Source organism: Pezoporus occidentalis, unplaced genomic scaffold (assembly GCF_034315485.1).
Source record: "Pezoporus occidentalis ecotype Australia unplaced genomic scaffold, CSIRO_AGI_Poc_V1 ctg167, whole genome shotgun sequence".
Lineage (NCBI taxonomy): Eukaryota > Metazoa > Chordata > Aves > Psittaciformes > Psittacidae > Pezoporus > Pezoporus occidentalis.
The window spans coordinates 483,487-500,000 of record NW_026913499.1 but is presented as its reverse complement, the minus strand read 5'-3'; the positions used below and the strand labels follow the sequence as shown (position 1 = coordinate 500,000).

General features: G+C 41.9%; 1 protein-coding gene across 1 annotated transcript in view; it reads right to left on the bottom strand.

Annotated features, from left to right (window-relative positions):
• NEK7 (NIMA related kinase 7) overlaps nucleotides 1-15,535 on the bottom strand; it is a 68,699-nt gene extending 53,164 nt beyond the window's left edge. Inside the window, exons 1-2 of the mRNA XM_062613442.1 lie at nucleotides 15,400-15,535; nucleotides 1,770-1,854 (exon numbers count right to left, since the gene is read on the bottom strand). Of these exons, the coding sequence (XP_062469426.1) occupies nucleotides 1,770-1,826 (57 nt within the window). The 5' untranslated portion in view covers nucleotides 1,827-1,854; nucleotides 15,400-15,535. The remainder of the gene's footprint in view (nucleotides 1-1,769; nucleotides 1,855-15,399) is intronic.
• Between the last annotated feature and the right edge of the window lie 979 nt (nucleotides 15,536-16,514).

The following is a 16,514-nucleotide window of genomic DNA, read 5'->3' as shown; positions in this document are numbered from 1 at the left end:
CAGCAGGTGGGGGGAAGCATTCCTTCCCCTCTGCTCAGCTCTAGCTGGACCATACCTGGAATGCTGTGTCCAATTGTGGGCCTCCCATATAGACAGCATAAATGTAATAAACATCACTAAACAACTATTTTAGTATTCCTCTGGTAATACAACTATCAGAGCATGCTTAGTTCCCCCTGAAATGCAAACCAGTCAATATTCTGATGCAGGTCCAGCTCAAGATCCACAAACTGAAAATCTTTCATCTCAAAAATCAGATCACAAACATGATGCTTCATGCTGTTTACACATATAACCTTGATTGTAAAAAATAACAAGACACAGATTATGAAAATGCTTGACAGTTAACCAAAGCTGAGAATAAACATTAGTTTCTTCTTGTGTAGAAAGTGCTCAGTTGATTACAGCAGTACTGCTTTTAGGTCTGACCTTAGTTTACCAGAGAGGAAAATGGGTATCTGTAGATGAGCCACAGTACTTGGAACAGTAAAACTAGAATCCTATTTTATTATTATGAATTCATAAACTGAATTTGTAGGTTAGAGTAATATTCTTAAAATTGAATCAGACCTCCAAAAGTGGATTCTGTCATTCAAAAACAGGTACAAATACTCCAAAGATAGATGACAAAATATGAAACGCTGTTTGTAGTCAGCAAACAGCAAACACAGAAAAGTTTCCCAGAAATACAGAAACCTTAATCAGCTGTGCTCTCTGTTCTCTTTAGTCAGGAAAGAAAAAAAAAAAACAACCCTATAATAACAATGGGGACCCTTTATGATATTCAGAATATGAGTTAAGTATTTTTATTTGTTTCAAAATTACAGATTATTTTCTCAGCATATCTGTATGCATAGTTATACATTCATCTTAAGTTTAACTGTTTTGCATTGGTATAAATACAATTCAATCCATATTATCTTGTTATCACAATGCTATGATTAGACACACTGGAGCTAAGGAAAGCTGGTTATTGTAATTTTGTTAAATTTCACAAGCTGTAAGAACTCACCTCAGTGTTTACAAAATAAAGGGCACAAAATACCTTATCACCTATGACATGAACAATCACAAAATTCAGGTTCCAGCTTTTACTTTGGAATGGTCAGCACAATAAATATTTTTAGGGTATAAGGAATTACCTTCTAAAAATGTCAAAAAGCAGTATCTGAATATTAACTCCTTTCAGATAATCTCTATCTTTTCTTTCACACCATCAGCACATATTTAAAGATTAAATTCCTTACGCCTCCACTTTCTAAGAGAGCTACAGCTACTGGGAATTTCTCTTGCCTGGTTTTAACAGGTAATGGTGTTAATTCATAGGGTATCACTGTCAGGAGGTGTAAGAGAAAATCATAGAATCGTAGAAAGGTTTGGGTTGGAAAGGACCTTAAGAGATCATGTAGTTCCAATCCCCCGCATGAAGGTTAACAGTCTGAAATAAATATGGTATTTCTGACACAATTTGCAAACATACAGTGTTTAACAGCTCACCATTTGTCAGGAAAACAACTGCCTTCATCTTTGCCTCCTATTCCCACTCCAATTCCAAACCCTCAAAGTTAGTGAAGCAGTAGGAAGCAAAAAAGAAAAGTAATTATTCACTATAAAATATAGGACTGATATACAATTAATTTCCAGATCACCAGAAAACATTCTACATTTACAGCTTCTGTCCCCACAAGAAATAATGTTTTCTACTTTCCCTCATTTTCAATTTAAGAAATGATAGCATCAACTCTTGAGTGACTTTAAAATAAACATACCTGTGGCTGAAATGGTGGAGCAGTTGGCCCTTGCATGCCTTGTGACTGTTCATCCATTCTGTCACGTAGAAGTGCCCCTTATGTCCTGGAAAGAGAAATATGGTCATTACACTGTAATTCAATCTGTGTTTATGATCAACGAACATAAGCAGAACTGAAGCATTAGTTTTCTCATTTGCATGCTTCAGTCCATGAACATTTAACTATTGAAGCCCTGCACTGTTTTGGGAAGAAAGTTTTCTTATGTTTACCTGTTGCATAAAATGAAACAAATCACTATACATATCTGATCTTAAAAGATGAGCATTAAACTACTTGAGCCAGCCAAACAGTTCTGTCTGATGAAAGCTGCATCACCCCATTATTCTTTTATTCTATTATAAACCACTTGTTTAACTACACAGATGCCTCCTGGCCAGTACCTCTGACCCATAGGAAATAGCAGATCAGAAGAACTATCACTGCTGCATGCATACTGTTTATGTTGCATTAATTTAACTGTAGATTTCAGAGAGTATGCAACAGCAGTTCCATCTAAACAGAAACAGTTCCTACTTTCTGACAAGCTAGCTAAGAGAGCTTTGAGATAACCATGTTAGGTGCACAGTGTCTATTCCCAACTATGAAACTCTCATATCTCATCAGTAAGATGGAAGGAGACATGCCTGCCAAGTTCACAATACAGAGACACAAAGCTTTGACCAATAATAATGGTTGCAAAACATGCCAAATCCTTACTAGAAAGGACCGGAGACACTAAAATGCAAATGGTCACAAGGCTTTTTTCCTCAGCTAAGTGAATTCTTTCCCCAGCTACATGAGATGTTGTTGACGGGGAGCAGGTGCAGCACCCAGTTTTATTCGTGCCCATGAGGGCCATTTCTGTTCAGACGAAGACAACAGAAAGTTCACCATGCAAACAAATAAGAACTTTTCTAACCTTTTAAATACTTTTATTTGTATAAACACTATCAACAGCAAAGCAGCAAACCTTAGAAATTGTTTTCAAAGCCCATTTCAAAATACGAAACTAACAAATAGCTTGTGTTCCCTCTTGTCATTCTTTCAGCATCATTGTGATAACATGACTAATAGATAAAATAATCACAAAGCAGCTTTGCAAAGTTTCTCTGTACTAAGCAGTGGACTGGATAAAAAACAAATTATTAGCAACCTGCTTTCATTCCCCCATTTAAAGCTGCCGCTCCATGCCATTTCAGTACCCGTAACTGTTCCTAACACCAGCTACAACGTCCTCCAGAGTGACTAAGGGTCCTCACAGCTTTGCCTTCCTACCCTTACAACAGCTGTATAAAGCACACAGTTTGGGACTTTCTGTTGTGTCCCGAGTATTAATCCAAAGATAAAAAAGATTAAAACAGATCCAAAAAAAAACAACTTCAGGCAGGTCAAGGGGAAGAAAAGAAAAAAAAAAATCCAAAGAAAAAATAAACCACAAAACACAAAAACCAACCTAAACAAACAAACACAATTATCTCACTGAGGTGAGAGGCAGAGAAGAAGAGGTGGGAATTCCAAAGATTTCTGTCAGAACAAGCATGGTGACAAAGGGTGAAACAGCTGGCAGAAACATGCAGCACACCACTGGCTAGGCAACCTGCTAGCCAGCCCTAGGACACCAACACTGACACTTCTTCCAAGTTCTATAACATCTTCCATATAACCTCCCCACCAAGGGAAGAAATCATAACACATCAGCACTGGAATTAAACTGTTGTCACAAAACTGCACCTAAGTTCTCCAGTTAGATTCACAGGGGTTTATGCAATTTCAACAAATTCTGGGGAAGGAACACATGGAAACCTTGTGGGATGTTATCACAGAACCACAAAATGGTCTGGGTTGGAATGGACCTTAGAGATCATCTAGTTCCACCCTCCCTGCCACAGGCAGAGACACCTACTAGACCAGGTTGCTCCAAGCCCCGTCCAACCTGGCCTTGAACACTGACAAGGATGGTGCAGCCACAGCTTCTCTGGGCACCCTGTGCCAAGGCCTCACCATCCTCACAGGGAAGAACTTCTGCCTAATATTTAATCTAAATCCACCTTCTTTCAGCTTAAAGCCATCCCCCCCCTTGTCCTATCACTATATCTTCTCCTAATTTCTTGCTATAGAAATCCATCACTGACAGAATGTTTTCTGATCTGCTATTTTGAAGAGGTTTTATAAGAATTTTATTTTTGATAGCATCAATATTTCTACTGAAAATTTTAGTGTGTTTTAGTACTAGTCTTGACCACATAATGCACCAATAGATAATTCCATTGTCACAAACACTTGGTTCAAAATGCCCAGGCAAAAGAAGTAAATATAAAACTCTTCATCCTCCACTGCAGATGTTTATCCAAGATTAATGAAATGTTTAGTTGATGCATATTAATTCAGGAACCATACAACCCATTTATCTTGTCTGAATGGTCAGAAGCGCTGACTGGAAGTATTTGAGAATATGGGGAGGGGGTGTTAAATCTGGGGAAAGATTAGAAAGGGAAGAAGTCCTATCATTACCACTGCCAGTGGCTCTGCCCTCTGTGGAGGTTCATTTGTTGCTGAATAGGTAACAACTAGTATTTACCATAGGAAGCACGTTAGATTTATTAACTTGTGGATTTGTTGTTGCTTTTGCAGAGGAAAGGCAAAGATTGGTATTTTCTGCCCATATATGGAAGTTCTTTTATTTTTTTAAACTTGATTTTGTCTTTGAAGACTACATGATAGATTCACACTTTAGAGTAATGTAGCATTTTGATCATACCAAAAGCCAAGGATGCAAAATGAATCGTTTGTACTGTTTGTCAACATAAGCAAGAATTGGATTTTGCTGCTTGAAGGCCGTTTTCACAGCAAGGCATGACTTTCACATTGATAATAAACTTCAGAGGTCAACACATCATGGCATAATATTTATATTTTAAAATTAAAATTGAGACAATTACTATTACTCTTCCAAAGATGGTTTTCAAGTTCTAACATATGGTGAAAAGACACTAAAAATACTGACAGAGTCATGACTTGTTTAAGCTTGAAAAGCAACTACAAAACACATCTAAACGTGACACGTCTACCACTTCTTCAAACAAGCAATTTGATGACCTCCTCCTGCAAATCAATCACCATGATATACACTGGTTTGTGGAAAACAGACATATCAGATGAAGTGAGAGGCAAGTCAGCTACACCATCCCACCCAAAACCTCCAAACTGCCAAACATATCTAATGTCTTTAAATACTCTCACACCGATCATGTAGGAGGAAAGGCCTCTGGCTTTACCACACCATGTGCAAAGATAGGAACGGTGAAAGACTCTCACTTATCTTGCAAAGATGATTTTCATCATTTTGGTGATGCAAATCATTTGGATTCAGACCACCCTGTACACAATAGCAATCACATTAGCACAAACATACACCCTCTAAATCTTATACTCCAGTTATGGTTGCTGACACTTCGCAGGCACAGGAAGACTTCTGGTTAACTACTAGTATTTTAAATCTTTGTTTTTTTCAGTTCATTGAAACAATAGGTAGCACCTACATATAAAGGATGCAGGATGAAGTGCCTAGGGATACAGCCAACAGGACCAATTTCTCAATTGAAACTGAAATTGCACAGCAGCTCTTCTAACTGACACTATTTACTCCACAAACCAAGTCCACAAGATAGCAGAAGGGTGTCAACTCCTCAGCAGTAAGTTAGACTATAAAACTGCAACTGCCTGAACTGCACTCATCTTTCCAGGTGGCTTCCACGAGCCTGCTAGAAGATGGTTGGGACTACCCACAAGTCCTCATGAAATCAGAAGACCTATTCCTCAACAGGAGCCAAAGCTCATCACTCCGGTGCCATTTCACTGGAATATATTTTAAAATAGCGGGGTTTTTTTTTAAAGAAAAGAAAGATATCTGGGAAAAACTTGAAATCCTTGGGACACTTAAAGTCTTGCAACTAAGTCTTAATAAACATGATCAAATTATTTCAGGAGGAAAAGATTAAATGCACTATCAAATAACACGAAACATGATTTTTAAACACTAGTTTCCTAACTCAAAGTCCATAAACCATTCATACTGAAATGCATTTCATGGTATTCAGGGAATAACACTATTGTTTTAACAGACGGCAGTTCAGTAACAACCAAAAAATACAAAGCCTTCCTGTAGAGAACATCATTAATAGTCTCAGTGATATGTGGTTTCCATTAACTACATAATACACACTTGTTTGCTAATTTCGGACCTTAAGTGGGAGCATTCATTAATCGATGTCAAAGGAGGCACAGCTATTCTAAAAAGTATACAGTCAAAAGAATATTCAGTGTTACAGTTCTGCTCAGTCTGAAATCCCAGTCTTCTTTTCTACAAAATACAGATGCAACTACTCTACGTAATAGATCTAACTCAGAGTATGCCATCACAATGTGCTGATGAGGCACACCATCACTTCAGCTGTTCTTCACAAACAAAAGAACGTACTATGTTTATTGCACCATTAGTTAAGGAAGGTATTTTTAATTTTTACTATAACTATTATTTTAGTTAGGTTACAGCCAAAGCTCTCCAGAGACAGCTATCCATTTAACACTCCACACACTCCTTACTTTTTGGTGTCAGGTATCTTAACACATTCTTCAGTTATCTAACACTGATTTAAAATGACAAATTTTAAACCCATAAACTTTCAATTATCTTTACTAACTAAATTCAAAGATAAGGACCATCCTCAGCTGAGGAAAAAGCAAAACCACATATATTAATACTAATTTCCATATAAGCATACAGGCTAAAGGTATATTCCCATTTGCTTATATCACAGGTTGACTCTCAGCTACCCAAAAGCACAAATTAAACCTATGTAGAACAGTCAAACGATCACCCTGGTTGAAAATTAAAAAAAAATAAAATAAAAAACATAAAAAAATAAAAAATAAAATAAAATAAAGCAGCTGTGCTCTGGAAGCAAGGGTTTAGATTTCTAAATGCCTTACTGAATACCCAAAACAATTACCCAACCCACCACACCACTGTTAATCCCAGCAGTTAATGCCAGGGAGCCCAAGCATGCTGGTCTGATTCCAGCTCAGTTCTCCATCACCTGGAGAGCCAGAATGACATAACTACAACTCTCAGCTCATAGATCTAAGCCACACACCTTTTGGGAAGACACAAGATTTAGACCCAGCATTAACAGCTTGGCCCTTAAGCTTGATGCGAGCAGCTTAAGAAACAGCCAACCTACAGGTTTATGAAACCTAACCCCTTAACAATCATTCTTTACCTCTTTAAGGTTGGCTGCTTGGAGGGAACTGGCTTGCTGGTCAAACCTAGCCTGCACTGTGTCAGGTCACCAGCACTGATCAGCCCTGTTCAGCATTTAGGGTGCAGGTTGCAAATTTTCAAAGTGATTTTAAAAGCAGGGGCTCAGGACACACATGGGGAAGATCCTGGGTGAAGCAAGAGAATATCAGCAGCTGTAAACTGAGCATCCCAACTTTATCATTCATGTTACATTAAATGACAGCACAGCTAAGGTTTTCCAGAGAAACGGGAAGTCACGTCAATAAGGAAAACCAATTTGGAATCCAAATCTATCATAACACTTTAACATTAAAATGTAATTTTTTCCCTGGTGCTCTGCATAAACCATTAGGAGAAACATGTGGGTTTTGATGCTGTAATAGAAACATTTTACTTGGAAAATGAAAGTCACTTCAGTTTCATAAATATTATTTTTAGTGCATTCCTGAAGACTGGGAAATATTTAGAAAACAGCCCACATACAGTGCCCCAAAAGCAGCTCTCAGAATGCCGAGATGTCCAAAGCCTTTCTGTACTTCCTGTACATGCATAACTCCAAAAAGCAAAAGGAAACTAATGCTCCTAGCAGTTCACCTAAAACTCTGCTCTCTTACTTCGGACTGCAGTCTTCCCCCACCCCAGATTGCAACTTTAAAGATGCGTTGTAGTTTAAGTGTTAAAATACATTTCAAAAAGTTAATAATCCAACTTTATGCCGCTTCTGTTCCAAACTCAATATTTAATATGGGTGTATTTAACACAAATGGCAAGAGATCCTAACTGGAAAATAATTCCAGCTAACAGGAATGACAGCACATACGTAATGCCTTTTCAGTAAATTATTCCTGACTAGCACAGACCAATAAAATCAGATGTGGTTAAACACACCCACATTACAGTGCCATCCATTCATAAAGTTACACACTCCAAGGCAGCATTAGAAATGATGAAATAATGCTGAAACACTTTAAATATTTAAAAAAAATAACTAATCAATGCCTTTCCAATAGCCAACAGGATCTGTGACTGGTCATGCTCCTGCCCAGCTCACATTGCCTATTCCTCAAAAATACTAAACAAGAAATTACAAGAAACATACAATAAACAGTGTAATGTTGTCAATGAAATATTACAGTGAGTTACTTAATTTAGTGTACTACAGTGTTGTTGGTTATTTAAACTACTCATTCACTCAAAGAGTGAATGCTTGATATATGCCAAACAATTACCACACTAGCTCTTTTTTCGCACTCTGTAAATAGCTAAGTTAGATGTATTCATTAATAAAGTAGAACACATCTTTGTTGACACTCACTTGAACTCTGCCAAGACAATGGAGACCTTAAGTGGCAAAGGATAAGGCAAACTCAAGACTGGAATACTGAGTTAATCATTAGCACAGTAAAATATGTCACTTATCCCAATTAGTATAGACACATACATATGCACGCTGTATACAGATACATAATGTATAAATATGCACACATACATATACTTGTGTCTATGCATATTTATAGAGTATGCATATATACTTACATGTGTGTACACACAGTATTTACTATTAGCTGACAGTGGAAAAACTGAAATATTTGCTTCACATTGTATTAAAAAAAGAAAAAATCCTTAAAATGTGGGGAAATAAAAAAAAAAAATAAATCCTCATTTGTAGAATTCTCTGCAGAAGCACCCACATCAGAAAAAAGTTGTATTTGCAACTTTCAAAGCACTGGAAGCAAGTAAAAATAGATGCATATACAGAAGCAGTTAGAAGCAGTTTCTGAAAGCCTTTTATGTTTTAATACACTACCAGATCCATACTCCCCATGGGATGGCAGGACAGTCCTTCCTTCTGCAATGACCCTCTTGATGTGGACAAGACAAATTCTCAGGAGTCGTTAGTCTACAAGAAGCCATCATCTATCTGTATGTAGATAACTAATACTGAATTTTTCAACAAACTTAGATCCAAATTCCCTACTCATCAATGGCCCAGTCAAAGAAGCCAAAACACACACGGACAGTAGCTAAGCTGGGTTAAAAGTTGGTTTTAATGAGAGCAGAAGTAACTATACACAAATTAAAAAAAAAGAAAAAAAAACTTTTCCAAACAAAGTAGGGGAATACACCAAGAGATCACACACAATTTTCTCATCCATTCATCCCTATCATCAGGCATATTTTCATTCCAACCCTGAAAACACATGTGCCAGTCACTGTCATTCCCCAGCTACTAAGAGCTGGGTCTTTATCAGTGCTGACTAGAAGATGGAAGCCCAAGCTCTCCTGCTTTACAAGTCTGCTTCCCTTTCTCTTCATTCACTTGCACAATTTAAGAAGTTATATTCTGTTTACTTCTCCCTATCCATTTCAGTTATGTCACTCAAGTAAATAGCTTATCTTGCAAGGTGTTCCCAAAGGGTTGTACATGCACTGACTCACCCTTTTGGGAGCCATTTGTTTGTTATTTCATACAAACTGAAGAAACAGGAAGTGAAACTGCTCAAGTAACAGGCTTCTTTGTTTCACTTCTGTTCACCTGGAAAGAAACTTGATAATCCATTTATTCATACTGAATTGCCAGTTGTAAATCCACATAGGTGGATCATGATCACGTCACAGCAATAGGCTCTGCAGGGAATTAAGTATTGTATCTAACTATTAAGAAAGCAAATCCTCAGACCACACCACACTCTGCTTTACTTCTGCCTCTGTAAGGATGCAGTTCTAAGGCAATATAAACCAATTATGTGATGATGCTGCTTCCTCTGCCTTCAGCCATACTTTCCAGGCCCTCTTCCTTCCAGTGGGGTTCCTCTGGCCACCCAGACTCCTGGTAAGCTAACCAAAACCAACTGAAAACTGACCTTTTCTTCCAGTTCAGTTCCCAAAATTGTTCCATTGCAGTGATAAGGGCAGATTGCAATAGGCAGAGGGAAAGACATAGCTGGGAGTAAAGCAGCCTAATGTAAACCAGTTAAATCTATTGTCAAATTATATCAGTAACATTAAGTTATATAAGACATCTGAATAGCTCAGTGACACCAAAGGTCTTGCTTTCTCTGTCAGATGATCCTGCATAGCCACCTTGAACCCTTCAGACTTTTTGCCGATTGATTTAGTCCCCTAATGCAGCCAGGTTCGTGTTCTGCAAGCACTGAGCTCCATCAGTGTGTACCGGAGAGTGCCAGAGGAAAATTAAGTAGAGGAAGTTCAAAGATGGGAAATGTAGGAAGGGGACTGTAGAAGAAACAGAACACCTCCCTTCTGGCAGCAGCACACTAGTACATTAGCTCACCACGTTTCATTTTATTTCACCCTCAGGTAGGGATGCTGACAAGTACTTAAATTCAAAACAGCTGTGACAGGAATGCAAGAGCCAGCATAGAAAGAAGGCGATTTATTCAACACCAAGCCAAGAGTTTTGTCAACAAAATACTGTATGGGAAAGTAGAAATAGGAAACAAAATAAATGGAAAAAGTAAAAAAAGCAATTATTTTCAGAGAAAGGAAGCTAAGACATTATTTGGAAACCCTTAAAACCCCAAAAGTTTGCAACTCCAGTACACAAAGAGGGAGGAGACCTTTTCTTACTGAAGGGAAAGTTAAATACATCTGTAAAAATAAATTACTCATAAAGAGATATTGCAGTGATTCACTAAAAGTGTATACAGGACTTCACACAGGAATTAAAAGATTCAGGAAAAATGAAAAACCAGACAAACCTATTATTGGCAAGCACACAGGGAAAACCACCCAATTGGAAAGGCTGGCCACATGCAACTGTGCCACAACCATGGCTGATAACATCCACATTGCTACAGGTGAAGCAGTACACGTTTAACAATAAATTACACATAATCCTTAAAGAAATGCCTAAATAACCTCAGAAACAAATGCAAGACAACACCTTGTGATATACTGTAGGTGCTAGATGCACATTAACACTCTTCTTGCCCTTCCCCTACTCCCAGAGGGACAGAGAGGAGAATCAAAAAGAATGCAACTCCCACAGGTTGAGATAAGAACAGTTTCGTAACTAAGGTATAACACAAATTACTACTGCTACCACCAATAATAACAATGATAAAGGAAATAACAAGGGAAGAGAATACAACATCTCACCACCAGCTGACCGATAACTCCCCCCCCCCCCCCCCCCAGCCCAACCAAGCGCTGACCCATACCTCCTCCAGCCCCGCAGTCTCCCAGCCCTTCCAGCTAACTCCCAGTTACCTCCTGGGCATGACGTGCTGTGGTATGGAATACCTCTTTGGTCAGTTTGGGTCAGGTGTCCTGTCTCTGCTTCCTCCCGGCTTCCCCTCCTCCCTGGCAGAGCATGAGGTTCACAAAGTCCTTGGCCAAACCAAAACATCTTCGTTATCAGCTCTGTTCCCAGGCCAAAAGTCAAAACACTGCACTGCACCAGCTACCAAGGAGGAGAAAAATGACTGCTACTGCTGAACCCAGGACAAGTACGTAGTTTAAAAATCTGTGCTACCCCAAAAACAATGAAATCAATGAAGTACTACATAGAATCACAAAAGAAACACCACCCATATTTAACAGGCTTTCTGTTAAATATATATCCTCTATCATTACCTTTGAATCCCAAAACCATGCATGACAGTAGCAAGTAATCCAGGATCCCTGAGTCCAGAAGCAAAGCAGCTAGCAGCCAGCACACTTGCTTCAGAAGCAGGCCAACATTCAAGCTCACAGCTGTTTCTATGTTTCACTGGATAAAATATGCACAATCCATTCCTGGTTTTGGAGTACCCTCGATGACTAGCTGTACATTAAGTGCTCTGTTTGCAGACTGCTTGCTGCTCTTCTTCTGAAGGCCTACTTATCTCCATAAACTTCCCAAGCACATACCTAACACACAGTTCTGAATTTCAGTCAGGGCAAGCACTGGATGTTCACTGCTGCAAAGACAACTCCTTTTTTGGATCTGCTTTCAGATGAGGATGAAAAGGGTACAGAAGAAGGGCCTCTACAGGACAGAATGCTGTGCATTTTACCATCACAAGTTTTTATTCATTTTAGAATTCACTTTAAGTTCACCTGTGGTATTTTTGCCTTCCAGCTTTCAAGGAAACAATAATTTAGTGAATTCTATACACTGACAACAGGATATTGAAATGAACTGAAAAAGTCTGGTTCATCAACACTTCACCTAACTCAAACCTCTCCAAAAGATTTCACAACTGAACTGCAGTTGTGTTTCACATGCCAGACACAAACACATAGAATTATCTTCAGAGAAGCAACTCAATAACAGTGCTTCTCTTCTGCTTTTTAAACTAACCTGACAGGAAGAATCCTTTCAATAATTACTGAAAAGGAAACAGGTTGTGATGCTGTACTTCTTTCTAGGGATGAGTTCCTTCCCATGTGGCCATGAGGGGTCAAATGGTGATAAATACAGTAAATCAGTGCTCTAAAGGATGCCCTTATCACCACTTTGGTATTTTGGTCAGTTATTTTCAACTCTGTTGCAAAGCACATGGAATGTAGCCAAACTGAACAAATTCTCTGGAAATCAGTCAGTTAACACCCGTGACTATCCATAGTATAAACCTGCATAAGATAATCCTGCCCTCCCAAGTACTGCTTCTCTGGAATCAGGAGGGGTTTTTGGATAAGCCCCAAACAATCAAAAGAATTCCCTTGGAGGCAGAAGTTACTGCAGTTTGACTTTTCCCGGGAGACTTTCCAAGGTAACATGAACTCAACCATTCAGCACAGATGTTTGGAACAATGTCAAACTTCAGATGGCAACAGGCACCAATGATGATACAACTGAACACAGCGCAGTATAAATGCAGGACACTATATTAAGTTTACTATACATGGGGGGGGGTGGTGCATGCATGAAGGTACTGCCTCACCCAATTGTCTGTGTGAACAAATATACTAGACTGGCTACATTTTGTCCAACTGATCTTAAATCTGTTGCACAAAAAAGATAGGGGTGGGCTATACGGCTCTATCTTACCATAAGATACCATAGGTCACCGTAAAATAAACAACTGACTTCTTGTTCTCTGTTTGTCATTTGAGTTTCTCAGGCACTCACAGATCTTTAGATGAACTCTAAAATGTTACATTTTTTTTCTTCCTTGGAAACAAGTTTCTATGGTGGGGACAAGATTCTGTCTAATTCTTATACACCCTGGAAGATAAGTCAATCAGAAGGATTTTTAGTTGGCTGGGGTTCTGTGATTTGTTCTCAAATTACTTTTTAATTCCAAAGACTAACTGGTATATTGAATACAAGGTACCTGATAAAGGCAGTATCTCTACCCTTGCAGTGAAAGTCTCTCGAGTGTGCTTTCTTATTTACTCAACCGTCAGATGTTTATAATAGGTTCATGTTTTGAAATTAAAGAACAAGTATTCTTAATATAGCCTTCCTTTCAGTACCAAAAAGGGAAAAAAAAAAAAAAAAAAAAACACAAACAAAGCTGGAGGGCTTTCTTACTTTAAAGCTATCGGATGTTGCTTGTAACTTTCTCTCTTTCCACAACACAAAAGCTTTCCTTCCTCTGCCCAAATTTTTCGTAGGCCATGAACTAATGACTGTTTTTACTACACTTTACGCCTCTCAAGAGAGCCCAAGTCCAAAATTTCAAAATAAGACATTTCTAAAGCACTGCAACACTGAACTGTCTCCTAGATAGCCTTGGAAATTAAATATTTGTATATTTCATCCTTCCTCATTTAGCAGAGCTGCAAACATCCACTTTGCATCTAATCATCCAAAGTATCTACCTTGTAGATTAACATATCATTCACTGTAATTTCTGCATCTCAAGCTCGGAATACAACTTTATAAAGAAAACATATCCAGCTCATTTAGCAGAATCACTACGCATGTGTGACCTTTCCTGAGAAGTGATGCTGCCATTGCAACCCGAGAAAACAGTGCTATCACCTCAAAGGTGACAAGTTTGTCGTTCACTTGGTGCAAGAAATGAACCAAATACTTGTGTGGTTTAACACACACACACCCCTCAACGTCTTTGATCAGAATCAGGTTTAACATCCTAGGTAGTTTTACCATTCAAGAAGCAATACTCCTGACAAAACGCACAGCAAAACAAAGCACGTTCCAGCTGAAGAACAATACTCCGAACTTCTGAATCCTCAAGCCAAGTAGCTATAGTTCTCATGGGCACAAAACGGAATTCTGGGGCAGCACTAGTATAAGCGGTGAAACGTAAAGTAAATAAAGAGGGGGGCAGACGAACAGATGGAGACTGCCTCACTTCCAGCTTTTCCTTCTAGGCCGCAGCTCCTCGCAGCGCCACTGGCGCTGCCACCATCTGGGAGCCTCACCAACCGATGAGAGAAGGAGGGTGGTAACCCTGGAACCTGCAAGAGGGACCCTCACGGCCAGGCACCCCTTGCCCTCAGACTGCCCGGGCGCTGCCGGTGCGCCGGCGGCTCCCTCAGCCGAGGGTGCTTCCCGGACAGGAGGCAGAGGGGCAGAACTATGGGTTCCCGCCTGGAACGGGGCAATCTGGACTCAGGCCACAGGGCCGCGGCTCCCAGTGACGACGCTGTTTTTACTGAGCGCTGTGTGAAACCCTCCAGACGGGGCTTTCCCCCTGCGCTACCCGGGTGAGCATCGCTGACACCGAGCTCCAGGTGAGAGGAGGGCAGAGAAACCTACATGGAACTGCTGGAAATGAGGAAAACATCGCGGAGAGAAGCTCCGCTTGCGGTATGAACTTGAAAAGCCCAGCCGGGACAGAGACACTGCGGCCAGGCCGCAAGCACCCAGAGTCGGCCCGAGGTGGCCGGGCCGCCGCCGCCGGGCTGAGTCCCCAGCCGCCCGCTCTAGACACAGCCAGCCCTGCTCCGCAGCGGGGCCAGCCGCCACCGGCACAACCGCCCCAGCAGCCCTCCGGAACCGCATCATACCGCCCCGTCCCGCCCGCCCTGCCCCTGCGGCCGCCGAGCAGACAGCAATACGCCGTGCAAAGCGCAGTCACCGCCGCGGGGCCTCACGCCACCATCCCGCTCCCCCCGCCGCGCAAAAAGTTTTCGCTTCCAGACCCGCACCGCTCCCTCCCTCCCTCCCTCCCTCCCCCTGCAGCGGGCGGAGCGGCAGCTCCCGCGTCCAATGGTGCTACGGGCGAGAGCCCCAGTAACCAGTGGGAAGAAGCGGGAGGCGGGACCCCCAGCAGCTGCCCGCACGGAGGAGAAGGCGAAGCGCCTCCACGAGCCAGGGCACGGCCACCGGGACCGCCGCTCCAGCCCCGCACCGCGCCCGCCCAGTAGCCCTGCCACCGCTCCGCTCACCGAGAAGCCTGGCTCCGCCTTCTCTTGGCACAAGAGCCCGGAACCGGCTTCCTCTCCTCCCCGGCTTCTGCAGAGCCTAAGGGCCGGCACCGGGGCGGCGCTGGCCGCGGGCGCCTAACGGGGCTCCTGGCTGATGACTCGGACGCCGGCAACACCACGAAACTTCTCCCCGCCCCCTGCTGCTCTTGCCGGGCCCGTAAACATCCCGGCATCCCCGAGGAGGGAGGCGGGGCGGCCACCGGGCCCCGCCTTGCACAGCTGCTACCGCTTTCCGGCCGGCGGCGAGGGGTCTCATGCCGGTGGTGGTCGTGGCTCCTTTCCAGCAGGACCCGCCTGAAGGATCGGGGTGCCGACGGAAGTTTCTGTCCGGTGTCGGGCAGCCGGGTCCCCGCTGCGCTGCGCTCCGCCCCGCGCTGCCGAGTGGCCTCGCACCTCGGGGTGCCCAGTACGGCTCTGGCCAGGAGCGGCTGCGCTCTGGTCGGGAGCTCGGCTGGCAGCCAGCGGCAGGCAGCCAGCGGCAGGAGCGCCGGCCAGCGTCCTCTGCCGTAGGGTGCGCGGGAGAATGTGCAGCACGCTTGAAAGCTGTTCGGCTTGTTTTGAAACAGGGGCCACTCGTCTGATACGTGTTTATATTGTTGAGCACTGATGGGGGCCTCCATCTGGCCCGGTACTGCGGTAATACATCAGTTACGGGAAAGCGCAGAGCCCTCCTGACAAAGCTAGAAGGGGCAGGGAAAGTAAAAGCTCAGGCTGCTGGAAACCAAGGACTGGCTCTGTTGCAGTTCGGTGAGCAGCATAGGCGTAAGGTTTTGACCCACTCTGCTTTGGAAAACAGGGTGTCAAACAGCATACTTTTCATTTTGTATGTAAACTGTGATAATCAACAAGACATTGGCGAGTATATCAGCTGGAAGTGACCTAAACACGGTTTTGCTATACTTGGAGAAATAAAAGTGACAGGAACTTCTACTTTTGCAACAGCACAGGGTTTTAAGTAGATTAAAAAATACTGAATTCCAAAATACTACTCTTTTTCAGGTTCCTGAAAGTTTAGCCTGCTTCGAGATGAGGAAATTCCCTTCATGGAACAGATATCCTGAGAACCAACGGCAGGG